Here is a 26,875-nt window from a genome sequence, read left to right as displayed (position 1 = left end):
ACTGAAATAAATCTCGACATATACGAAACGTTGGCGCGCGCCGAAGTGCCAAAATTATAGCACGACGTAAATATAGCATGTTGACATGACCAGTGTAGTACGTGTCATGCTGTTACAAGTTTTCGACATGCTGATGCTGAATTTGACATGTTGATAGACGCAATGGCATATTGTATTTTGTTTCGACATGTTCATATGGAGTTGTAACATGTTGATATCGAATTGTAACATGTTGATATCGAATTGGACATTTATATATTAACTTGGACACTTCACTTTCTTTTTCGACATTTATGGAACGTTTGGCTCTCCGTAACTTCCTCCAAGTGATTGATCATTATTATCACACGCTGTATAATAGTGTGTATATGATATCACAGTTAAAGTAATATATCTGTGTACGAGATATGATATAGCGCCATCTGTTATCTGAAATAGTTTCGCCTGGTTGTTCAGCTAGCGAAGAATTTACGATGCCTGGTAAGTTTATTTGTGAAAAGAAAAGCTTGAAATTACAAAAACTAGTACATGAACCACGATAAACAACATCACAAACGAGTTGATTTTATCCGACCAATTAAGTGTACTTTCAGAGGCACTCTGCTTAAATGACATAAAACTTTCGTTGCTAAGGTACACTTACCCTGTAATTTCGCAAAACTGGACTTAAGTTACAGTGTATTTTTACAACGCAATGGTCTAGTAAAGCAAAACAAACTTCTTCTGTCAAAATCTCAGTGAATGGAAAATATCTACATATCCTTAGAACCACACAACAAAGATAACATCAATTAAATGTTCTGAAATTTCTATGAAAACGTGACCCAAGGAGGGGGTGGGGGGGGGGGTAACGATTTTAGAGATTTAGGCTAGGTAATTTGTCTGTAGGCTAGGCCTAGGCCTAAATCTGTTGAAAGCTGTGCTAGCCTAGGACTAGTAGTACTTCTGCCAGTATGATTGATTGTAATGTAAGGGGCATAAATGTGATTTCAGTGATGGTTTGACCAGATTCTGCCAGGGATAGGAAGAACGACACTTTTGTTGTAAAGGTTGGGAGTCAAACTGTTCGAAGCAAGGAATTATTTCCTCACTGGGCACATGTGTTGAAGTTTACTGTGTAATTACCGTAGTTGGGTGAATAATCCACGAATGTGTCTCAAAATATGGACACCATATCATTCCGCCATCGGTACATTCTGCCATAGAAAATGTGCTCTTTTAGGCCATAGAAAAAGTGCCATTCCGCAATGTTACTCCGATGGCGGTAAAGCACTTAAATTGTATGGCGGAAAGAGCACATAATTGTGGGTGCACTGTACAGTACCGCTCACGTATAACTGGACATGTGTACGCGCACAGAATCGTATAAACACGTATAAACACGTACACTCGCGTATAAACTCGTTGACAAAGAAATTGCCGCGTAGAGGCCGCGTAGACACCGCGTATAATCCCTCTACGAGTTTATACGCAGGAAATGCTATTGTGCTCAATGAATAGGGATTAAAGTCGCCGAAAGAGTTAGTGAGATGTTTAAAACAGCCGTTTCTTACATCGTAGTTTAAGAGGTGATATTCACTTTGCAGCGAAGGGGACGAAGGTAAAGTGTTTGATGGCATAGAATTTTTTTTGTTAATTGGGTATCTATTCAGTGTTTCTTTCCCCGACTTTATTTTTCAGTTGTAGAGGTTCTGTTCCACGGAGGATTAGTTTACTTTGAATAGTTGTCAACATTTGGAAGAAATAATAAAGTATTACTAAGCGTTTCTTTGTCAATTTTTATTTAATTTACCGTTGGTTCGTTGGAATGAAAAGAAAAAATTCCACCGAACAACTTTGAAGCAGGGCCGGTTAAAAACAAAACATGTTTTTCGCCTGCACAAGGGGCCTCCTTTTTCCTGAATCCCCGGGTGTCTATTCGGATTACAAGCAATCTAAACTATCATTAAATAATATTTTGTAAAGGAAGCAACGTATTCCGAACTAGTATTAAAGCAATGAAAAGAAAAAATAATGGCCGCCCGTTTTTTTTCAGATTTCGTACGAGAAACATTATTTTATTTGAAAAAAAAGAACAACTCAAACGTATGGTAATTTTTTGTCGCAAGAAGTGTGTTATTGGAAAATATGTATTGAAAGAGGCAGAGAATTTGCCGCAAAACGGCGGACCTTTCATATGAAAATATGTAAACCTTCATTGAACATCCTGTTCTCCCTCAGTTGATTTGAGTAGGCCTAGGCCTATGCTAAAACAAAACTTTGAACAAAAAAAGAGGTGTTACGTAAAAAAACTTATACTTCTTAGAATGTAGGAAAACAGTTTCCAATTGCATGACTTTTTCCCTTGAATGTCCGTTTGCCAAATAAAAAACATTTAGGATCCACAGACTGATTGGCCATGACAAAAGTGTTCGAGCACAATTTAAAATGGCGCTAAGATGCTTACCAGCTCCATTCAACTTGACATTATAAGAACCAGTTGTAACCGAACATCAGAAGAGTAAAATCCACGTATTCCAACAGTAAGTTTCATTTGAGGTTTTTGTTTTCCCATGTCATGCGTACTAAAACGTGATCACCAAATATCCCAACTGCAGGTGCGCGCGCGGAATATTGACTACCCTGGAAATCTAGGTCATGTCCTGGTTTCTGCTCACAAGCCTGACACCTGTTAATTTGCATTCCATTCTGACCTAACAAGGAGTTGTTACAACCCTGGCAAACTGCCAAAAACGTGCGACACTATATTAACCCGTCTCGTAAGAGAGGAGGGGTGGCCCAAGCAGTCTCCCAGGTACCTTGCTTAGCGCGTGTGAGCTCAACCTTTGCAGCAACGAGCTTTACCCTGGATTCCTGGAAGTACAATTATGTTCGTGAGATTTTACGCCCTGGGATTTGTTTCTCAATGTGTTCAAATTTTGCGAATAACATTTCCTCATTGTCAAAAACAAACTTCGATAACCATTGAAGATAAAAAAAAGGAAAATAACCGGACGATTGAACGGTGAGAAAAAATACACTTAACGTAGGGGTAAAACGTTCGTAACATTTGCATATTACTAGTACTTTCAGATGTTTCCGACTTTTTAAACAGTGTTACATTTCGTGGCGCCTTGTGTGTCTGGTAATGGCGGTACGTTCGGCGTTATCAATAAAAAGCTTAGCAACTTTTAAGGAGCTACGGGAGTGACATGTTAAAACGTTGAAATTATTTTTTTTTAAAAAGTTCAATTCGTATCTCCGTGCTACATATTAAACATTAAACATTTTCGGTTGTGTCGGCAGGAGGTAAAATTTAAAGTAACGATGCTGTAGTGTATTTATATTCGTTATTCAGTCTGGGATTTATTGGATTACTTCATGTGTACCGTTGTTTTGAAAATATTTTGTGCGACGTTTTGAGCCTAGGTAAAACGATATTTTTGTTGAACGGAAGCCACTTAGAACCAGGATAAGATATACCGATGGCCATTATCATCAATATGTCGATATTTCTCTTATTTCATGTTACTGCTCCCCACTCCTTCTGCTTGAATTTTTGTTTCAAAAGGTAAAGAGTTATTGTACATTGAATGCTTTTGTCAAAACATGACGTTACTTCAATATATTTCTTCGCAGCAATTTTGTGTTCAAAGTTGTATCACCTTTGACTTTGTTCAAATCATTAATTCACCTTACACGATTTTTCAACACTTTCTGAATGGCCAGGCCTATGTACTTTCAATATAACATACCAGCAATGGCCCTTGTGAAAAAAGCAATACACTGCATTTCGAAATATTTTGTTTGGCATCGTGCCAGGAGTGCAAAATAGAAACGCTACTGTACATATACAGTAGGAAAAGTATCCAAAGTCGCTTATGTTTGTGTTAACGATAACATTTTATTAAAAAGGCAACCAATCATAAACTTTGACTGATAAAACTTCTTTCGTTCCCATGGTGAAGTGAACCTGGGCAAGTTCGAATGTCGATGACCAATTTATGTTCCGTGACTAATGTCAATGGGAATTATGTGTGTAAAAAATCGGGTCTTTCCACGTGTTATATATATATATAGAAGTTTTACGTAAGCGGAGCGAAATTCTTGGAGGCTCCTTGATTGTGAGGAAGCACTAATACCTAAGCCTCAATATTTGTGGAAAAAAATCGTAAGGGTTTTCTTCTGAAAATATTTTTTCATAGTAGGCCTAACCAAAACCTTGTCATTGCTTTTGGGGGAAGTCAGATCTTCAAGTTCAAATATTGTTTTTTTTTTCATTAAACGGTTATCGTGGTTTTCTTGCGAGGCATATACGGCGTAACTTTCGATGAAGGCTAAAAGGTAGGATAGGCCAAGGCCTACCTTGTTCTCATTAATTGTTACCTACATTCAATTGAATGCCCAACGGGAGGAACTCGTATAAATATTAACAGACTGGTGCACATTGTAATTGATAGTTTCCTTGCTGAAGTTTTCCTGCACTGATTGTATCGATCGTTTGTACTTCTAGTAGCGCTGTTTTCTTTGTTACTCTTATTCTTAACGGCTTAAGTATATGCTTACTCTGTGGTTGAATATTTTGGAAAGGCTTAGGAGACATTACTTGTTGTTGAGTTTACCGACTCTTTTCTGCATCACAGTTTATTCTAACCCATAGAAGCTCTGCTATATAAAGCGGCTGAGAATATCCTACGTTTACAGATTATACGAGATTGTACGTCTTTACGCGCGTATAATCCCTATTCAGGTGCACTGAAGCGAAGCCCTAAGCCGCGTAGACACGGCGTAGACGCCGCGTAGACACCGCGTAGAAAGTCGCGTACAGAAACGTATAACATCGTGTAATCGCGTATAATCGCGTAGATAAACGTAGAGTATACGTCTACGCGAGTTATACGTGAGCGGTACTGTAGGCCTATATGCACTGTAAATTGCTTTGCTTCACACTACTGTACCTAGGCCCGCAAATCTACAAAATCGGTCATTTAAATCAACAATCAGAATCAGTCTTTTTAATAAACCATCAACCTAAATTTATTTTATTTTATTCAACCAACTATACTATATATTTGAAGACAGTGTATGGACTCTTAATAACTTACAATTAAAACTATTCAATCAACATGTACATTAAAGACTGTGTACAGTATCTATTCCCCAATCTTGCCTTAACTACAATTCAGTCTATTCGTCACATTTGAAGACAGTGCACTTATCCTTCCAAGTGAATCAAAGAAGTTTCACTAATACATTCCTGTGTAAAATCCATTCCTTAAATGTACCTTTCCGCCCTAGTTTTTTAGCCTTTCCGCCATGGCAGGAAGGATCAAAACCTATGGCGGAATGGTATGACGGTATGTACCTATGGCAGAATGGCACTGGAACCCAAAATACAAGTTGTTTTTCACTGTGGCAATTTTGGCTGCTTTCGTTAGGCTTTATTGGTTACAAGTTTACTTGTCATATCAGTGCAGCTACATGTGTACAACAAGTAGTAAGCTTATGGTAATGTACTCCCCCATCCAAAAAGTCATATGGTGAATCCAATTGAGATGAAATTACTGACACAGTTTTATATATAAGCAGAGCCCTCACACCCAATTTCAGCGAGTTTCATCAACATTTAGAGGAACAAAGGACCAACACACTGAGTGCATCGAAAGTGGTGTTAAATAACTTGGATATGTTATAAGTGCTCTATATAGAAATGGGCATGCATGGAAATAATATACTATATACTATACACTTACATCACAACTATCATGGCAATCCATTTAATATGAATGTCTATAACAGCCATACAGAGTGAACTTCATTGGTTCATAATATGGAAGTTTACGAAAGAACACTCTGAGGGGAATTCCGAAACAAATGCTAGTATGAATATTTTCATATACAGGAATGAAATCAAGTAATTGGCACACATGTGTTTTTTACAACATAAGTACTGAATCAATGCGTGTACTATGGCAGTTTTGTATGAAACTAAAACAAACGTGTCATATATTTACTTTAATAACCTTTTTTTCAATCAGAAATAAATACATTTACCACACTCATGCCTTAATCGGTGCATGTGCTATGCCAGTATTTTATGAAACATACATTAACGATAATCTACCTTGTCATCAGGGTTGGATATTTTCCGGGAAAAATAAACATTACCTGGCCGGGTGGGGCATAATGGGAAATATTGGTGAATACAAATACATGTGAAAAACAACTATAGTTAAGGGAGCACAAATTACACTGATTTGTATGAAATAGTGTCTGTTATCCCAATAAGACTCAATTATAGTATAAATTACTGATTCAGTTAATCTAATTATTCATCTAATTATAAAAGTTTTTACCAGCCAGCTCTGCATCTATTATTGAATGAGTCTTCTCCAACTTTGGGACAACACAAACTAAACTACAGTACGGAATAGACTTGGTCTGCAAAACTGGTAATGTGCCACAGATTTTTGAGAGGAGCAGTGGACATTGGCTGATGATGAACTTGCCACTAGAACCTTCTTGAGTACTGCAACATATCTCTCAAGACTCATTCAGAATTTGTAAAAAGAATATCATACAAGAAAGTTGGAGGAAAAGTTGTCAAATTTTAACCAAAACATGTCATGCTCCTATATCCACCCTAATTTTAGAAAGATATCTATCAGCGCGCTTCCCCGCTCTACTTCAACATCTATACACATTACACAAACATTAAAACAAACCTATCCCGCTACTGTATTCTAGGCTTAGAGAAAGTGGATGAATAATATAAAGGACAAAATTAGGCTACTGTAGTCTGCCAAATGCAAAATACCAAATTCGTTTGTTGTTAAATTCTCATCATATTGAGGAGAAATTAGCATACTAATACAAGAAACAAAAATTAAGATGATCCTTAGGCCCAGCCTAAACCATACCCTTTTGTTAAGTTTGAATCAAATCCGGTGAGAGGAGCTATTGAATCAACAACAAACACAAATCCTGGAACCATTGCTAGCAAGCATGATTGGGGGGGGGGGGGGCTATTCTTCTATCTGAAAATCATAACTTGATATTTCTTGAAAATTTTATGTCTCAAGAAGAATATTTGAAGATAATTGCAGCAATGTAAATGCCACTAATTGGTTTGCATAATTTAGGCCATTTGTTCCTAATGGTTACGTTCTGCTATAAGCTGTCTACATAATTCTGGTGCTAACAGCTAGATAGAAAATTGAACAGATCAGGAAATATGTTTCTATTACAGCCAACCACATAAAAGAATTTTAATTGGCATTGAAGCTTGTATCAGTAACGTTTCGGAGATGTATATTGTTGCTTTGCTATACCTATCCTGCTAATGTAAGCTTGTAGTTTTATTGTTTAGACATCCAGTGTTGTGAATGCTTTGCAAGTTGTTTCTTTGTTTGTTGTATTTTTCTTCAAAAGAAAAATCATTAAATACTTCTAAAATTAAGAGGAAGGGAGAGAGAATTAATCAAGTTAGCACCTAACTTAATCAGATATGAGTCCTTTATAAAGTTTAAGTGTTCAATTTTGCAAACTTAATTAGCTAAGTCTAAGGTGCTCAATTAATAATTAATTCTGTTAATTCTGCTTCTTGTCTTCTCTTCTGCATTTTAACATCAGGCCAAAAGCTCTTATCAGTTCACGATGCTGTGCGGAGTGGTAACGTGCTTGAGCTGGAGGCAATGGTAAAACGTGGAGGAAGTCTCAATGAACTAGATGCAGAGAACAAATTCACACCACTTCATTGGGCATGCCACAGTGGCACTTTGGAGGTAACAGCAGCCTATCAAAATACACCATCACTTTGTGTATAGCTATTACTCTATTTTGATTTCATGTTGAGAAAAAATGCATCACCTAGTACTTATAATATTAATAATATAGTAAAGATCTGATGGAAGTTTCAGACATTTCATGCAGGAACCTCACATTTTAGATGTTACATGCAGGTAAGCTTCCTCTGGTTAAAGAGTTAACATTAAGGGATATCAGGTCTCAGAATTTTCTTGCAGGGGCTCTAGCCTTCAGAGTTTACATGTAGAAGAATCCCATGCAGGTACTTCACAGTTTCAATGAAACTTGCAGGTAAAGAACCACAGGCATCAGAATTTACATGCAGGTGCCTCAGGTATTGGAGTTTACATGTAGGTACTTAAGATCAGAGCTTGTATGCAGGTAGCATGTGTCTTAGGAATTAACCAGTGCTGTGTTACTCCGGTTTCACAGTTTGCATGCAGGTACCTAGATTTCAGTCTCTATATGCAGTTACTGTAGTTATTGGGTACTGTGGGATGTTTGCATATATGCTATAATTACACACTTTATGTATATAGCTGTATGACAAGTAGCCCAAACTGTCAGTGGAAAAGCAGTAACATGTTGGGGGGGTGCATTCTGCAATACACAATATACACGGCTGAGGCACGACACAGTGTTATGTAATCCATTCAAGACTGCCCAGAGGAGTACAGTACTTCTCGTATCGGTACTTCTTCTTTAACTTCTTTGTTTCCTTTATATTATTAAATAACAACTTGAGTCTTTCTCTTCCTGCAGTGTCTTCACTGGCTCCTATGGCATGGTGCTGACCTCACAGTGACCACTCCCCAAGGCTGGACTCCTGCCCATGTGGCTGCCATCAGAGGCCAGGATGCTTGTATTCAGGTGGACAAATTTAACTTCTGTATTTTCTTGGGGTTTTTCTTAAAAGAAAATCAAACAACCAAATATGTGTAATTTGGCAATGATTCATTCATCATTTACCACTCTGATTGATGAAAAGTGTGCTAGTCATAACAGTAATTAGTTGTAATTGCTTGTAGAACTAGTAAACAAATCAAGTAATACAACTGGTTTTGGCCCTCAATTTTCATGTGATCATTCTTTTAGAAAAAGCTGATATTCGGAGGAAAGTACCTGATTATGATAAAATATCGTTCCTGTCTGGTCTCGAAAAGCCAGAGAACGTAAGGAACAGGAGAGACCACTAATGTCTGGGTTTTGAGAGTCCTTGATTGATCAGTTTAGTTTGGAAAAGTAAGAAATATAATCCTCATTTGTACCCTACTTCTTACTTTCATTACTTTATATAAAAGGTTTGCTTTTGGCAAAAGCAACATTGTTGTCAGGAGCTGTCAATTTTGTTGTACACTCTCAGATTATTTGTAAGGTTTAGTTCTGTACTGTTGTTTACCACGGACAATGGGTCTAGTCTACCAATCAGATCATAAACTGGATGTTATAGCTAGTCTGTGTTCTATTAATGTAGTTGATTTTGATAAGAATTGCACAAGCAAAGTGAGATAAAACTTAACAGCATCAATCAAATTGTAGTGAAAATTTAAGGCTATGGCATGACGTAGCATACACACTGCAAGAGTTACAATAGAACTCCTATAGGTAGTGTACATTACATCTCCATTAATGTGTACCCAATATACAGTAGTTAACGATATAACATGCTCTGGTCATAAACAAGCCTGAATTTCATTTGTTGAATGCCTTGGAACCATTGGTAATATGACCATCTGCTACCAATATCAGCACTAAAAGAAAAGAATTAAGACCATAGGATAGGTATTAATTACGGTGTGCTTATGATGGGAAAGCATGACACAATCAGACTGTTAATACATACAATTTTAAATGCTAAGGTTTATATCATAACTGGATGGTCTCTTTATAAAGTTTAATTGTATAAGATTTGATCCTTCTCATCTGTTTAAAGTTACAAGTGTTGGATTTGTTTGTTTTTAGGCACTTGCCACTAGTGGAGCTAGTTTCAATACTCGAGACCAGAGAGGAAACACTCCAGCACACCTGGCAGCAGCTCACGGCAATTCATATACACTAGCATCCATACTGAGAGGAGGAACGGTAAATATTAATCAAGAGATTTGAATGAGTAAAAACTAAGAGGGTTATGAAGAGTAAAACAAGATGCAGAAGGTTGCTGTAGTTGCAATGAGTTTTGTTTTCCCCACCATGTAAACCTATGCTACTATCCTACTGTGCTACTATGCTACTGTCACACATACCTTTGTTGCAAGGAGAAAGTTTCTATTCAATAAATAAACATTTATCATATATGCCTGCAACATCATCACAGCAGGGATACTTGTGTGAAGTGTTATTTGAATATAAAAATCTAGGTGTATTGTGTATTGTCTTCTATTTAGTATGATAAGTAACTAGCTATAAACTGATTACAAAAGTTAATGGTATTGGAAATTAATGGTGAGCATATTAGGCTCTTTCTAATTTACATAGTGGATATGTTACCCATGTACACCATTTGAACAATTTGCTGTTAAGGCCACAGCTGTTTAGCAACTATATGTTGTTGGGTTGTGGAAGCTTAAAAAACTAACTACAAACTGATTGCAATTGTTACTGGTGTTGGTAGTGAGTGGTGAGCATGATAGGGTGTTCTTGTTAAGGCCACAGCTGTTTAGCAACTTTATGTTGTGGGGTTGTGGAATTTATGATCAGAGTATTTAATAGTATTCTTCTCCTGACTTTCAAATACTCAAAAGAAAGCAGGGACATCACTGTTTGACCTCAACAAAACTTCAAATAATTTCAAGCATGATAAGAATACGATCACAGTTATATCACTAAGATTCTAACTACTGGAGATTTCTGATTTCACAGGTTAAAAATAATCATACCACTAAACTGCAGTTTACTTTCAGAATTTGTGGTTTGTTCTGAAGAGCATTTGCCAATATTGTTCTATTGAAATACAAGAAACACAAATGATGGAATCTTTTTTTTTTGTCATGCCATAGGATGTTGACGCTAAAAACTTAACTGGATGGAGCGCTGTCCATGTATCTTCGTTTCATGGACGTCTGGGATGCCTGCAACTTCTTGTCAAATGGGGAGCAAGGACGGATGACACCGATAACTCAGGGAACATACCTGGTTTGCATTAACGAGACTCTTAAATCACTGTTACTTAATTAAAAGAAGGGCATTTATAAACAGAACAAAGACAATATTAAGCATAGAGCATCTTTCCTATTCTAAATAACGTTGCCATGTATAAGTGATTAATAATGCTGACAAATGATCTGCTCATTTGAATGTAGTTCAGTTCATTTTGTATAGGAGCGACCAAGTAATTTAAACATTCTGTGTTTATTATGAATGATTACTTGGCTAATGTTCAAGTCTTTTCTTTCCAAATGCTCAAGCAATAATACATTACATTGTTTCAACTGCGATAAGGCAGCTAAGGCTATTAAACAGGAAACTTTACCTTCACTGTTACCAGGGTGACAAAATCTTGTCTCTCTCATGAAATATGGGAGTAAATATAAAATAAGTGGTGAGTCAGATATGAAGCCAATGAAATCACTCATTAAAACAATTATGTGTAATCCGATACAGGACACTAATTGGACAATTTTAATTATGTGCTTGTGTGTCAATTAACCTCGCCTGTAACATACATGCTGGGAAACAGGAACTCAGTACTGCTAGGCAGGCACAATGTGACTTCCTGTCTTCAATAGGAATATCTGATGGTTTCATCAGTATTCAACATTACTGTGCTCTTATCACAAACATAACTTCAAGATTTTAAACAAATATACAATACATTTTCTATTATTTCTTGCCCTTCATTGACAGCTCACCTTGCTGCCATGGAAGGAAATCTGCCATGTCTGAAGTTTCTGGTCAGCAGTGGACAGAGCATTATGGAAACATTAGGCTCACGTAACGATAACGGGGAAACACCAAAAACTCTGGCCTCCCAGTTTTACAAACAAAATTGTGTCGACTACCTTGGAGCTGTTGGTAAGACTTTCAACAGTGGACATGAGTTTTGTGTAGAGATATGTCATTGTATTCCCTAAATTGAACTTTGAGGTGACTTCTGTCATGAATTCAAATGCATCAGTCTTATTCTTCAAATTTTGTCCTTGGTTTTCAAAGTCCATTGTCAGCAGTGATACACTTAGTAACTTTTTCCCTGGGCCGATGGGTGTTAGGCACATTTACATTAGGAAGGTCAGTAGTTTTACCTAGAGGGTCACTGGAATTCACCAGTCTATTGTCCCATATTATGTGTGAAGAGCATTTGTAAAGCACTTTGAATTTCTAATGGGATTGTACCCCTTAGACCCCTCTGTTTCTACTTGATATCCCACTGCTTTCTAATGAAACCTAATGATAGAGAAAACCTGAGAAAATTAATAAACATTGTCTTATTGTTCTTACCTTCTTACTCTTAATCATTTGCAGAATGGGAAAGAGACAATCCAGAAGAACAGGAAAGTAAGTGAAAAATGTTGATCTTCGAAAAGATATTTCCAATTAGTTTAAAACATCTCAATGCTTTCAGTTCATCCTCCTTAAAGAACTTTGTATAACAAAAATTTATCAGAAAACAAATAGACAGTAGAATGTTTAATCTATCTGATTAATACATCACCAAACCTTGTTTGCTTTTCATCAAAACATATGGCTTTCTTTTAAATGTATTTGCATATAATTGTGACATACTGAGTAGTAGTATTAAATTGGTATTAAAGTAACCAGTACTGCCATTAAAGTATAGAGTTAAATCCCCTACAGCAATGAGCAGTGTAACAAGTTTGTTAACTCTAAGGTGAGGACAGTGCATTATTGCAATAAGTTCATTTTTGAATACATTTTAATACATTTTATGATAAGATTTTACTGTTAACTTACTCTTTGTTATTTAATCATTTATTCCCATTTTCTGTATCTTCGTTGTTTAATCATCAGATTTGGCATTTCCTGCTCACATAGCTGCGGCAAGCGGTGACCTCAGCCATCTGAGAATGCTGATCGAACAAGGTGTTGTAAATATCAATGAAAAAGATGACAAAGGATCTACACCTGCTCATAAAGGTGAATATCATAGCAGGCATTACTGGTTAACGGCTACTGTTTGCTTATATATCATAGCAGACATTACTGGTTAACGACTACTGTTTGCTTATATGTCATAGCAGGCATTACTGGTTAATGGCTACTGTTTGCTAATATATCATAGCAGACATTACTGGTTAACGACTACTGTTTGCTTATATGTCATAGCAGGCATTACTGGTTAATGGCTACTGTTTGCTTATATGTCATAGCAGGCATTACTGGTTAACGGCTACTGTAAGCTTATATGTCATAGCAGGCATTACTGGTTAATGGCTACTGTTTGCTTATATGTCATAGCAGACATTACTGGTTAACGGCTACTGTTTGCTTATATGTCATAGCAGGCATTACTGGTTAACAGCTACTGTTTGCTTATATGTCATAGCAGGCATTACTGGTTAACGGCTACTGTTTGCTTATATGTCATAGCAGGCATTACTGGTTAATGGCTACTGTTTGCTTATATGTCATAGCAGGCATTACTGGTTAACGGCTACTGTTTGCTTATATGTCATAGCAGACATTACTGGTTAACGGCTACTGTTTGCTTATATATCATAGCAGGCATTACTGGTTAACGGCTACTGTTTGCTTATATATCGTAGCAGGCATTACTGGTTAACGGCTACTGTTTGCTTATATGTCATAGCAGGCACTACTGGTTAATGGCTACTGTTTGCTTATATATCATAGCAGGCATTACTGGTTAACGGCTACTGTTTGCTTATATATCATAACAGGCATTACTGGTTAACGGCTACTGTTAGCTCATATGTCATAGCAGGCATTACTGGTTAATGGCTACTGTATCATAGCAGGCATTACTTGTTAATGACTACTATTTGCTTATATCATAGCAGGCATTACTGTATCAACTTGCCTGGCAACTCAAAAACATTGCAGGGATGAAAACAAAAAAATGGAGACTTGACTGTAATTTCTACTTTAATGCTTTTCTATCACATACAAATTCTGAATTATTAAAGACGGATTATTTGAATTTGTATAATTTTTATATTTTCTGCTTATTTCAGCTGCTGGTAACGGTCACCTTGAGAGCCTCCAATGGCTTGTTGAAATGGGAGCTAACAGTAAGTCATTTCAGTGCACTATTTATATCTTAAAGTTGCCAAAATCAATTTTGATGTACTTAGTGTAGATTTTAGTGTTTTAATTCTCATTTCTAGATATATTGAGTGATAATTCTTATGGACCAAAACCTCAGAAACAATTAACAAAGCATGTATACCATTTGGAACAATGGAAGGTTTCATTAAGTTGTAGTTCCCATCACCCCCTCCTCCCCTTTAAATATTGTAGTATGACACATTTGCATATTTTAAAACTCCTAGTCCTATGAGTAAGTTGACCTGTAAGTTGGTCCCACCCAACCCCTTTGTAACCTTCTTTCTTCACTATAAATCTATGCATACATGTAGTACTAGAGTCTTTTACTGTTTGGTCATTGCTCTCTCCTTGTTCATGACAGTACACATTCAGAATTCAGCCGGTGAGACTCCGATTGATGTAGCCAGCAGGTTTGCTCAGCTGGCCTGCGTGAAATTACTCAAGGGGGATGACTCGGGTAAGTAAACTGCTGTTCTATGAATATGCAAATGAGTTTAACCACTGCTCCCACAAGTTTACCATATCACCATTGTTTGCTCACTACTAGTAGGTTACATACTTCAATTAATTGCCTTATTAATTTACAAAAATTATTAGCATTTTGATTTTCTCATCACCATATATGATAGCCTATGGTGTGGAGTCATGTGACTTGCAAATTTACTCCACCATAGCAGTTTAGATTTTGATCTAGTAGAGGTGAAAATTTAGCGTAATGCTTTCCCAGGTTTTTGTCTGCTCTTGTTGCAGTATCTCACCATTTTGGGGGAGAATTTCTAAATCACCTTAATTCCTTCTGATTTTTACACTTTCATTAGTTTAACTAGTAACCTTTTAATTCCAAGCATGAAAAAAAATTGTAATTGGTAAGGGCAAGAAGTTCCTTTGGTAGGTGTTTTTCCTCCCTACAGTTAGTTTTTCAGTGGATGTACAACACTCTTATCGTAGTATCATATATATATAGTAGTCTTATAGGTTGTTTCATGTATTCACTGGTGCATACTCATATTAAAGTCATAGTTGAGAATTGCAAGAAAGGTACCCTTAAGGGTTATGAAGTTGAGTAAATTTCTTCTAAATCTTGAAATATTGGCAGAAATAATTTGGCAGTCACTGATATCCTTTATGGTAGTTGACTTGTAATCATTCATAAGTTCTGATGTCATTACTAGGATTGGTGGAAGTGATGTTTCCATGAATAATATCATAGCTAGTTGTATGAACTTGAAATATTCACCTGTGACCTTTGACATTACAACATTATAGTTTATTGGCCTGTTTGCATGTAGGACATTGGATAGACTGTTATGTTAGGAAAAGTCTTCCTCCAAATTTGAAATTAATGGTTAGCTCATTGTATTGTGTACAAAGTACAGTCACTTGGTGGATATCATGGGGTAACATTAAAATACTCCTGACTACAATATCTGATGTGGATGAATCAATACATGTGAATAAATGGTTTGTGCTATATTAGGATCTGATGAAGATGCTGAAGATTACAATAATGCTGAAGTCCATCAAGATATGATTGCTAGGATGGTAGCAGATCATGGAGTAGAGGGTGACAGCATACCTCAAACAGCTCAACAGAAAGAAGAGGCCAGAGGTAATTATCCTAAGCCATTTCCAGTTGTCTTGTGTTTCTGTTCTGATTTCACCTCCGTGTTTACTGCTGTATAAATAGGCTTGATTCACGTTCTGAGAATGTAAGTTTAAAGGCCTTGTCCAGGTGGTAACAATAAATTTGATTTTGTTTTATACAGCGCAACCAATGTTACACTAGTTGATGAAGTCATGTTATTCGTACAGTGTTTCATTCCTGAAATGGAGAGATCTAAGGCATTTCTTTCAGTGTAGAGAAATATGTGATGGCTTATTTCTAGGGTACTGCTTTTTTCTTTTTTTTTTGAGCCTAAAGCAATGAAAAACAAATGTTTCCTCCATAATGAACCTTCTTATTAAGATGTTGTAGTCACAATCCAGAGTATTGTCGGAGACAAACTATATTCTTCGAAAGTGTGGGACATTTTATCACAGTGTATGCAGTTAATAAGAAACCTTTTGTACCTTCTTTGAATAGAATGCTCTGTAACAATGATGATTTTGCTTGTTCTTTATAACTTGCTTTCTTTAATAATTTCATTGTTTGATCAGTTAAACAAACCCTTTAAAGTGATTTCTTGATAGGGAACCTCAACACTGAGTGCAGTTACATCTAGTTTAATAAGGTTTGCTCCATATTTCATCTGACATCAACCTCTTCCCCTACTTGAGATAATTTTGCTTCTGGCACCGTGAAGAATAAGATCAGTGAGCTACCACATGGTACAATAGATAAGACTTATTTGAACAAGGAAAACTCAACATAGTACAACATCACAGGTAAAGAAGGTAATAATACATCATAGCCAAGCACCCAATCTGTCATTCATTCTATATGTCAACACTGACTGAATGGCAGCAACTCGGACATGTAACTTCAAGATATCTGGAAGTAGAGCAAGACTTTCTTTAGATATGAAGGGGAGTTGTTCATCACAAAGATGTCTTTCTTGTAAGCTAAAGGTTATACTTTAGTTTTGTTTGTGCCATGCAGAAAGGGTTCAATTCAGTTGATTACAAAAGTCTTTCATTACAAATTTCAAGGAGTTGTGTGGTGGTGTACAGTCACTTTGCGTATTCCCTAAATTTGCGTACTGTTTTATACATATGTAGTTGCACGGACAGACACTTTAGGTGCCGTGTTTGTAAGTCAAATTGTAACCACTTTTCCAATAGCAATTTTAATCTACAAAGCCTAAACCAAAACGGCCATTTTTTAATTTTGAGACACTTTCGTGGATTATGCCACTGATTTAGCATCATTTTATGGTAAACTTCAACGCATGCGCAAAGTAAGGGAAATTTTTCCTTGCTTTGAGCAATTTGACTCCTAACCATTACAAGTATAATTTTTTCTATATCCCTGACAGAATCTGGTCAACCCGTCCATGAAATCACATAGCTGAATCGATAGAACTATAAACCCCTGAGCAAAATCAGCCAGATCATTATCATCATCATTGTTACCATTTAAAATAAGAAATAACATTAATGCCCTCAACTATCGCAAATTTACCATATCAGGCGCGTATCCAGGGGGGGGCGTTGGGGGCGCGCGCCCCCCGGGTAAGAAAAAGAGGAGAGAAAAAGAGAGAAGAAAAAAGGAAAAAAGAGGGGGAAAAAAGGGAGGAGGAGAGGAAGGACGGGAAAAGATAAAGAAGAAAGAGAGAAAAAGGAGAAAAGGAGGGAGAAAAGAAAAACACCAAGACACCGGGAAGAGAAAGAGGAACAGTGACATCATTACAGCGCTGATCCCTATTATATACACAGGGTAGCTAGTGACGGATCAAGGATTTCGGAAGGGGCGTGTGCTCACCCTATATCCCTTACACCGACAACTCCATTTTTGACGTTTCCATATTTCCTCTCTCACTCATGATCTATATATTCTATACATGGTCTACCATAACGCGTGTGTGTGTATATACAATATGTGTATATACAATTGTAGAATTGTGCTATGAAACAAACTGTGGCTGGTCTCGAACTCGACCGTGTCGTCGGGGAACATTTCGGGAAGGGGGCGACCGGCGACCGACTGGCGTTCCAGGATGAACAGCCTCAAAACTGTCCGACTTGCCCGAAAAAATTAACCAAAAATTTTTGCGCGCATTCAACATGTTAATGTCAATATCATATAAGCAAGCCTGGGTATTAGGCCTACATCGCATGCTATAGTATACCGTACGGTCCGTCAAAGTTTCGCAGTATACCGCGGGATGCTAATGTAAACAACGAATGTCTTACGTAGATAGAGAAAAAGAATGGAGGTCCAATTATGTCAAAACTATCTTTTACATTAGTCATGGCGAATTAGGGACTGCAGCCCCCCCCCCCCGCCTACTACGCCTATGTGTGTAGTGTTCGGTTTCGGAAATACCTGTTATTTTTTCATTTCCTTCAACGAAGTTTTATAATAGCCGTTATATGAGGTTTTAATATTTGTACACCAAGAAATTAACTGAGTCTGAATTTTCGAAAATTTCTGACCATCATTCTTCATCACACTTCCCTCTACTCGTGCAATTTCAGAGCTCCCAACTGACCCGCAATTCGTGGGTTGGACCCGCATTCTAACACCCAATCCCGCTGACCCGCGCAAGCTTCCGAAAAACCCACATTGTAATAATCAAGTATACATAAAAAAAAAATGCATTAAATTTTGACTAAGCAACCATCATTTCTTTAGCATTTAGCATAAAAGAGTATTAAACCTCCTTTACAGCATCATTTGAACCACAAATAAGCCTATATTTCTTTTGATTGGGGCGAGCAGCGAACATTTTCATGTCACGGGAAAGAATGAATTATCACCTACTATTCCATTTATTGATGTTACACACAAAAAAATGCATATTTCTCAGAAAATTTTGGGTGACAATAGCCCTTCTAAGTGCCACCATTTTACATGTAGGCATCACCAGGATTCAAAAAAAAATCACCCCCTCCCCAGTTATACCCCTCCCCCAGGACGGCGATTCGTGGCATGGACCAGCATTTGCCTTCTCAAGAGTTGGGAGCTATGCAATTTTGACCGGTCCGTTAGGGGTTGATGGAGGTTTTTCTATATTGGTTGTCCATAGATGAAACTTTGTGCGACATTATGGGTATGTTTTGAAGTGAGCTTATTCACGAGAATGTGGGCCGCGACGTAGAAGTACCTACAAAAGCAATGTTTAACAGGTCATGCGATGAGGTCGAACATGATTTGTGACTGGTGACAATCTTCAAAAAGGTTATGGATGAAAAAAAAAAACTATTGGGAAATACTTGGTTCTCAGGCAAAAAGTGTACATCTGGTTGGTCATTTTCAAGGCCGAGAAGTACCATTTCCGGTGATCTGGGTGGTATCAAAACCAGAAATTTTCTTGTACGCTGCGCGCCAACCGATGGTAGCGCTCCGCTTAGATAGTAATTCGCGCCCCCCGGGTTAGAAAATCCTGGATACGCCCCTGCATATGCCATCATATGTGTAAGAATATGTTATATTCTTGCCATGACTATACAAATTAACAATAACGTAATATAATCCTTTAACTCAGTTTTCTTTGGAGTGTAAAATGTATCCTTATCTCCTATTAACAATATTGTATATTCCTCTAAGTCAATTTTTCCGAAGGCAATGAAACTTCTTTTTCTTGCAGATGAAAAGAAAACTGCAAACTATTATTTTTCTTGCTTTCTGTAGGTAGAGCAGTTAAGAGAATTGAAGAATTGGAGAGATTGATGAGCATAGCCAAACAGAACTTGAGACAGCTGGGTGGTCGGCTGGAGGAAGACAGAGAACTTAGACAGAATAAGAGGGAAAGTCAAAGGTATCCTCTTTATTATAACTGCTTTTAAAGGCATTGAAAACTCGCCCCAAACAGCGTGCCGCCATCATTAAAAAGTTAACTTTCCGTTGCTTGCAAGTGAATTGTTTCTCTTGTAGCTAAATGCAAAATGCAGACAGTAATGAAACATGATACCTTGTTATCTTTAGCTGGACCTGAGATGTCCATCGCTGTATCGTTTGTACAGTGTACTGTGGGTATTGACCGCAGCTGTATGTACTGACTGTTCAATAGTGTCTAATTACCGACGGTAGCAAACTGTGTGTGTATTTTCTGGGATCGATGGTGGTGTCTTACACTTCTATTACACCTCATTCGAAACTAGGTCAGATTACCGGCATTGAACGTTTCTTTTGGCGCGAGTCTTCACACCCTTTAATATCTGTAAATCATGCATATTGAAATACTTCGTCTTTGTTTTATATTTGACCTGACATTTTGCTCCCAGTTTCATCATGTCTCATGTTCGTATCATCTTCTATAAACTAGTAATCTCTTTGTCTATCATTTATAAATGCAAAGATGTTTTTTCCTTTTGGTTTTAGTAAAACATTAAAAGAATAGTTTCTCATTAGATTTTTGTAAAATAGATCTAAGTTACCATGATGTTTGATTTACAACTCTCCTATATTATATTCCATGACATTTAACTTAATGGTTGTATCTAGAGATATGCATACCATTAATATATGAACATCTGGGATACATGAGGTTTACAATTAAGATGTAAAACATGTTTTTTTGTCTTAAAAGCAGATTGATAGGACCATGCTGTGCAAGTATGCTGTATGACTATGTTTTTCTTTTTCATTTGATCTGAGCACACTGTGGCTTAGTTGATAAGATATGTTCATTTTCTGTCAGTAAGATGGTATTTTTTGTCATCCCTCTCTGGGCCCTATAAGCCATCTGCTAGTGGAAGTTTTAACAGTGGGAGGTGTGTACACAGGATGCCAATGCAACACTTGTGTCCAGCTCATTACATTACATTAATATCTTGCTTTCCTCTCCATCTTCTTCAGAGTCATTGGAGAACTGGAATCTCAGTTGGAATATGAGAGGTTGAGAAGGGAGAAGCTGGAATCACAGTTGGATGAATGCCGGAGAGAAATCAAACGCTTAAATACACACATTGAACACATATCTACCCTAGGAGCTGTGAGTAGCACCATAGTAGAGGCAATTGAACTTTACAAGGACATTTAAAGAATGATTATTGAAAACATTCTTGTGACTGTGTCTCTCTATAAAGAGCAGTGTGATTATCTGAAGCATCTCATACATGCATAGCACTCAAATACTGATTTACTGAGGGGCCAAAACCCAGCAAACATTACCTTCTAGAACTATTAGACTACGTTATGGATGCATTTGCTAATCTTTAAAAAGTGGTAAATGGCCTGTCCCTGCTCCCCATTCTTTCCCCTCACTCTCACTTCCAAAAAGGAACTCCATCTGTAGCTTTTAAGTAATCTCTGCTATGCGTGTGTTTCCAAAGAAAGTTCACATGAGGTGTGTTAGGTGGATTTGTTTGTTCTCAATGGATGTTCCAATTAGGCAAGTAAATTACATCAACGTGATCTTTTATCATCCAAATCAGAAGTTGATGTTTCAAAAAAGTTATCGGCATTTCAGGGTAAATTTCTGGTCCCTACTGACCACACTCAACCCTTTTGCCGCCTTATGCACATTTCAGAACCAATATGAGCATATTTATAAACCTGGATTAAAATTATCAATCATAATCCAGATGTTTCAGGTTGCAGTCCTAGTTCAAACTAAACCGACCTGTGTATTATTGGGATATCACAAATTAAAGGCATTGAAGACTCGCCCCAAACTGCATGCGGCCATCTGAAAAAGTTAACTTTCTGTTGCTTGCAAGTGACGTTTTGTTCGTGTCGCTACAAAATGCAGACAGTATTGAAACGTGATACCTTAATTGTTATCTTTAGCTGGACCTGAGATGTCCATTGCTGTATCGTTTGTATACTGTGCTGTGGGTATTGACCGCAGCTGTATGTACTGACTGTACACTAGTGTCTAATTACCGACGGTAGCAAGCTGTGTGTGTATTTTCTGGGATCGATGGTGGTGTTTAATACTTCTGTTACACCTCATTTGAAGCTAGGTCAAATTACCGGCATTAGACGTTTCTTTTTGCGCGAGTCTTCACACCCTTTAACAAGCTGAGAAGAATCAACTTGGTTATATTGAGTGCTATCTACTGAGGTATTCTAGACATTCTGTCTCTGAAATAAATCATTTATTTTCACTCTCAGTAACTGGTAAAGTGTGAATAATTTGCAAACTAAACTCTCTTTTATGACCAATTGTTTTTCTTCTCGGCACATCAAGTCTTTCCACTTTATCATTTTTTTTCTTATCTGAGATACATATCATGCAGAATGCAAACAGACAGGACATAATAGTAAGCTATGTGTGCATTCTGTTGTTTGTTTAAGACACAACAGAGTACAGGAAAGTGATAGTTGTACTAAGCAGTGACTCCTGTCATTGGAATCTCATCTTCTCTCCAAGCAATGTCAAGGAACTTAATTTTGAAGACTTTCCACACTTTTGGTTATATTCAAAGTTAAGGAAGAGTAGTTGAATATTAACCTGTCCCACTTTACACTAAACACAAAGTCTGCCAATACATGATCCTAATTTCATTGTATCCTACATTTGGGAGAGGTGATAAGTGTCAATGAATATTGGTTTACAGCATGGCTGCATGAGGTTTCATGGTTCACAGCTTTGTATTTGCAAATTTTACTAATTTTCAGGTCTTTCCTCTTGACTTTGCCTCTTGACTTAATATTGTCTTTGACTTTGATTAGCTGTGGGTATAAAGGTTGCCAGTTGGTTTTGCTAGTAAGGAAAGCTTACATAAGCCCAGTGTGATAGTAATCATTGCTCCATCTGTAACCATATCGTCATAGATTTGTCTCACTGTTGTTGACATAGCAACGTTATTCAGTAGATGAGGTTACCTACCTGATTCATGCTGAGCACAGCGGATTAATAGATTAAAGGTCATGTCTCATAGATGAAATATTTTCTCATCAGTCATAAACTTGCTTTCACTCTGTTCTGGCACTAATTGCTATAAGACAACCAAAGAATGGGGGATGGGGGAGGGGATCATGGAATGATGGGTAGGGCAATTTTTATTTTATTAGGGTAGCATAATAATTTAATCAAAGGTTGCTAACTTTCTTTAAAAAAATTGATATCCATAATGTAAATGGTCTTGTTTAAATTGAAAATAAGATTACACTAGCTTTAACTTGACCCAAAAACATAGTTAGGCGATAGCATTATGGGAAGATATAGTGGAATACCCTAACCCCACCCACCCCCACCCTTATCCCCTACAACCAACAACAAGTGAGTTCAAACTACATTAGATATATCTTGTTGTAAAATTTTATTTCAGATACATGAAAGAGAGATCAAAAACAACTCAAAACTAAGTCAAACTTAGTGAAATTAATTTAAGAAATAGAGATATCAGCTGGCTCTCTATTGTAAACATTGCTTTAACAAGTGAGAGAGTATACACATAGTATAGTAACCTCTTGTGAGAGAGCATACACAAAGTATAGTAACCTCTTGTGAGAGAGTGTACACATAGTTTGGTAACCTCTTGTGAGAGAGTATACACATAGTATAGTAACCTCATGTGAGAGAGTATACACATAGTATAGTAACCTCTTGTGAGAGTATACACATAGTATAGTAACCTCTTGTGAGAGAGTATACACATAGTGGAGTAACCTCTTGTGAGAGAGTATACACATAGTATAGTAACCTCTTGTGAGAGAGTATACACATAGTATAGTAACCTCTTGTGAGAGAGTATACACAAAGTATAGTAACCTCTTGTGAGAGAGTATACACATAGTATAGTAACCTCTTGTGAGAGAGTATACACATAGTATAGTAACCTCTTGTGAGAGAGTATACACATAGTATAGTAACCTCTTGTGAGAGAGTATACACATAGTATAGTAACCTCTTGTGAGAGAGTATACACATAGAATAGTAACCTCTTGTGAGAGAGTATACACATAGTATAGTAACCTCTTGTGAGAGAGTTTACACATAGTATAATAACCTCTTGTGAGAGAGTATACACATAGTATAGTAACCTCTTGTGAGAGAGTATACACATAGTATAGTAACCTCTTGTGAGAGAGTATACACATAGTATAGTAACCTCTTGTGAGAGAGTATACACATAGTATAGTAACCTCTTGTGAGAGTATACACATAGTATAGTAACCTCTTGTGAGAGAGTATACACATAGTATAGTAACTAGTAACCTCTTGTGAGAGTATACACATAGTATAGTAACCTCTTGTGAGAGTATACACATAGTATAGTAACCTCTTGTGAGAGAGTATACACATAGTATAGTAACCTCTTGTGAGAGAGTATACACATAGTATAGTAACCTCTTGTGAGAGAGTGTACACATAGTGGAGTAACCTCTTGTGAGAGAGTATACACATAGTATAGTAACCTCTTGTGAGAGAGTATACACATAGTATAGTAACCTCTTGTGAGAGTATACACATAGTATAGTAACCTCTTGTGAGAGAGTATACACATAGTATAGTAACCTCTTGTGAGAGAGTGTACACATAGTGGAGTAACCTCTTGTGAGAGAGTATACACATAGTATAGTAACCTCTTGTGAGAGAGTATACACATAGTATAGTAACCTCTTGTGAGAGAGTATACACATAGTATAGTATCTAGTGAACTATTGTGACATTTCATTCATAACTTAAATTATTATGTCTTTGTAATCTTGTTACAGTTGGCCTTTAAAGTCTATGACCCTGTTAACATTTTTGTTTCCAATTAAAAGATTATCTAGGTCAACTGGATTAAACAAAATTGTATAAACATGGCTATTGTTCAATCCTAATGAAGCAATTTCAAAGAAAAGCAATAAACTAATAAACTAATATTAAAATTCTTTGTCCTTCCTACGTAGAAACATGTCAGGATTTATTAGAGAAATAAAGTAATTGATTTTCCTCACTGAGGATTATCACAGTGTTCATTAAAAGGATGAGTTTGTCTTAGCTTGTGTCTCCTAATCAATTGGTGAAACATCTGCTAACATCAAGCTCCAAACATGATAAACTTTCACATTTCTGTAATGGTTAGTGCATTAACAGTTAAACTTTGATGAGGTCTTCAGGGTTGACTTTTCTTCAATAATTCTTAAAAACTAGAATTTGATTCATGCTCTTGCTTTGTTGCTGAAGTAATTGAATCAACCAATTTGATTTGATTGTTCCCTGGACATTACTTGCGTTATTTACCCTCAACAAGGGATTGTAATAAACTCCTACAGTGATAGGAGTGATGACAGCCTAAAACATCAGTCCTAATAGAGGTTCAATTAATGTAATAAATCAGCCAGATATTAAGTACAATGAATTGTTTGGCAATTTTATGTAATATTTTTTTTATTTTTCGATTTTCCAATTTTAGAGTGAAGATGAAATGAAGCCAAAAAAGAAAAGCAAAAAGAAGAAGAAGGTATTATCTGGTGGAGAAGGAGTCTTTGTCAAGCGGACCATGAACAAATCATCATCATCCGCGGCCCATCGGACACTGGACCTGTTTTAGTTCAAGGGCATGGCACACTTAATGTCGGTTTACTCCTCCATTATACTTACTTCTCTTCTTGTTTAGCCTTCAAAGTGGAGCAAACATATGAACTATTTAGATATTGAAAGCTGCAGTATCCTGGGATGAAAGTCATAGTTTTATTTCGTTAGTTGGAGGAATTCTGAGGTTGTATCTTATTCATAGTTTAATGTTTATTTAGCTAACAATATGAAGTAGGCATGGAACAGTTGGGGGCAGGTTGGGGGGGGGGGGAGGAAGGACTTCTGCTGGTTTTCTCTCTACTACATGTGTAGACATTCTATGTACAGACAACCTAATCTTTCACTCGACAAGCACTATATTGCCAGAAAATCGTTTTCGGCAAAATTTGGGTTTGAAATGTTTTCATGTTGTTCTTTTCTACCAAAATTGTTCTCCATCGCTTCTCTTTGGCTTTTACCATATCTAACCAAGGTGAGATTCTGTGAAGCTATTTTGATTTTAGTGATAATTGGGGGGAAAAATTGTATGTGTGCATAAGAAATGGCTGTAATTAATATTCGTAAAAATTTTCTATTATATTTATTGTAAATTTATATCATTTGATATAGATAAAAATTTATATCATTCCTATTAAGTAATTTTCAAATATTTACAATCATGTTGTTATGTGCTATCACTTTACATATGTAAACATTACCTTGATATTTAACTACAAATTTACAAGCTCTTTTTCCAAACTTTTCTATGAGAATTTATTAGTAACAGTCGAGTAAGTATTAGCTGACCACTGCATGTGTTATATTTGTTTACTTAGGTAAAGAAAACTTTATTTTGTGTTTACTTAAAGGGTGGATTAGACACAGCATTAATTATGATACAATATAAACTGTTAAAAGCACAGCTATCAGTCTTGGCTGTAATTCTATCAAACTTTAAATTTTTGAGAAACGACCCATAATACAACTTACGTTCATCAATTAAAATTACTAAACTATATAGTGTAATAACTTAACCATTAGTTCACTTCCTCAGATGAAGTTTAAAACTCAATTGAAAAATATGATTTTTAATGCTTCAAATGGCAGTTGTAGAATAACAGCTGTCAAGGACAGTGTTGAATGAAGTGAAAAGAACATGTTTGGCTGAGGGAAAAATGGATTACAACAGGTTTGACAGATGCATCTTATATGCATAGCATTATGGTTACATCTGGGGTGACTTTCATAGTATTATGTTCCCATCTCAGGTACCATCCAATAACACAATGTTGTGTTGTAAGACAAGTCAAACTGTTGAGGTCTTTACTGCCCCTTTGCACGCGAAGTAAAAGAGAGGGAAGTTAGCAACATTTGTTGTGAGAATCATTCTGATATAAGCCAACGTAGTACACAGTTCCCCTTTAAGTGGACACCTTACTAATCCTCATTAGAGAATAATTATATCTTCCTATGTTGTGACTGTTTCATTTCCTATATAAGTAGAAGTAATGTTATTAGTTGTCATTAGTACATATTGCTTGTCATCCTAGACATGAATAACACCTAACACAGATGATGTCATGTTGATTACTTTGTTTTTTCTGATAGTTTTGTGTTGTTAGAATTGTTTTGCAACATAATATAGTACTATGATGATGATGGGTGTACAGTAATGATAAAGCTGAAGGATGTTCACCACTATGTTTGCCCCAAACCTCACCCACTCTGTCTCTTAGTCAAATATCATGCCAAAAGATAATTTAATGACGTATTCTGAAGCTCTAGCATGT

General features: G+C 36.6%; 1 protein-coding gene across 1 annotated transcript; it reads left to right on the top strand.

Moving 5' to 3' along the window:
• The first annotated feature begins 364 nt into the window (after positions 1-364).
• Positions 365-26,661, top strand: LOC139974970 (ankyrin repeat domain-containing protein 42-like). Its single transcript, XM_071982540.1, has 14 exons — positions 365-480; positions 7,612-7,763; positions 8,548-8,655; positions 9,748-9,867; positions 10,782-10,917; positions 11,629-11,796; positions 12,244-12,276; positions 12,751-12,876; positions 13,935-13,991; positions 14,390-14,485; positions 15,506-15,637; positions 19,322-19,448; positions 20,489-20,624; positions 24,985-26,661. The coding sequence occupies exons 1-14, from the start codon at positions 474-476 to the stop codon at positions 25,120-25,122; spliced, it is 1,536 nt and encodes a 511-aa protein (XP_071838641.1). The 5' UTR covers positions 365-473; the 3' UTR covers positions 25,123-26,661.
• The last annotated feature ends 214 nt before the right edge of the window (positions 26,662-26,875 follow it).

Source organism: Apostichopus japonicus, chromosome 10 (assembly GCF_037975245.1).
Source record: "Apostichopus japonicus isolate 1M-3 chromosome 10, ASM3797524v1, whole genome shotgun sequence".
In the NCBI taxonomy this organism is placed as follows: Eukaryota; Metazoa; Echinodermata; class Holothuroidea; order Aspidochirotida; family Stichopodidae; genus Apostichopus; species Apostichopus japonicus.
The sequence above is the reverse complement of the archived record's forward strand: the minus strand, read 5'-3'. Positions and strand labels throughout refer to the sequence as shown.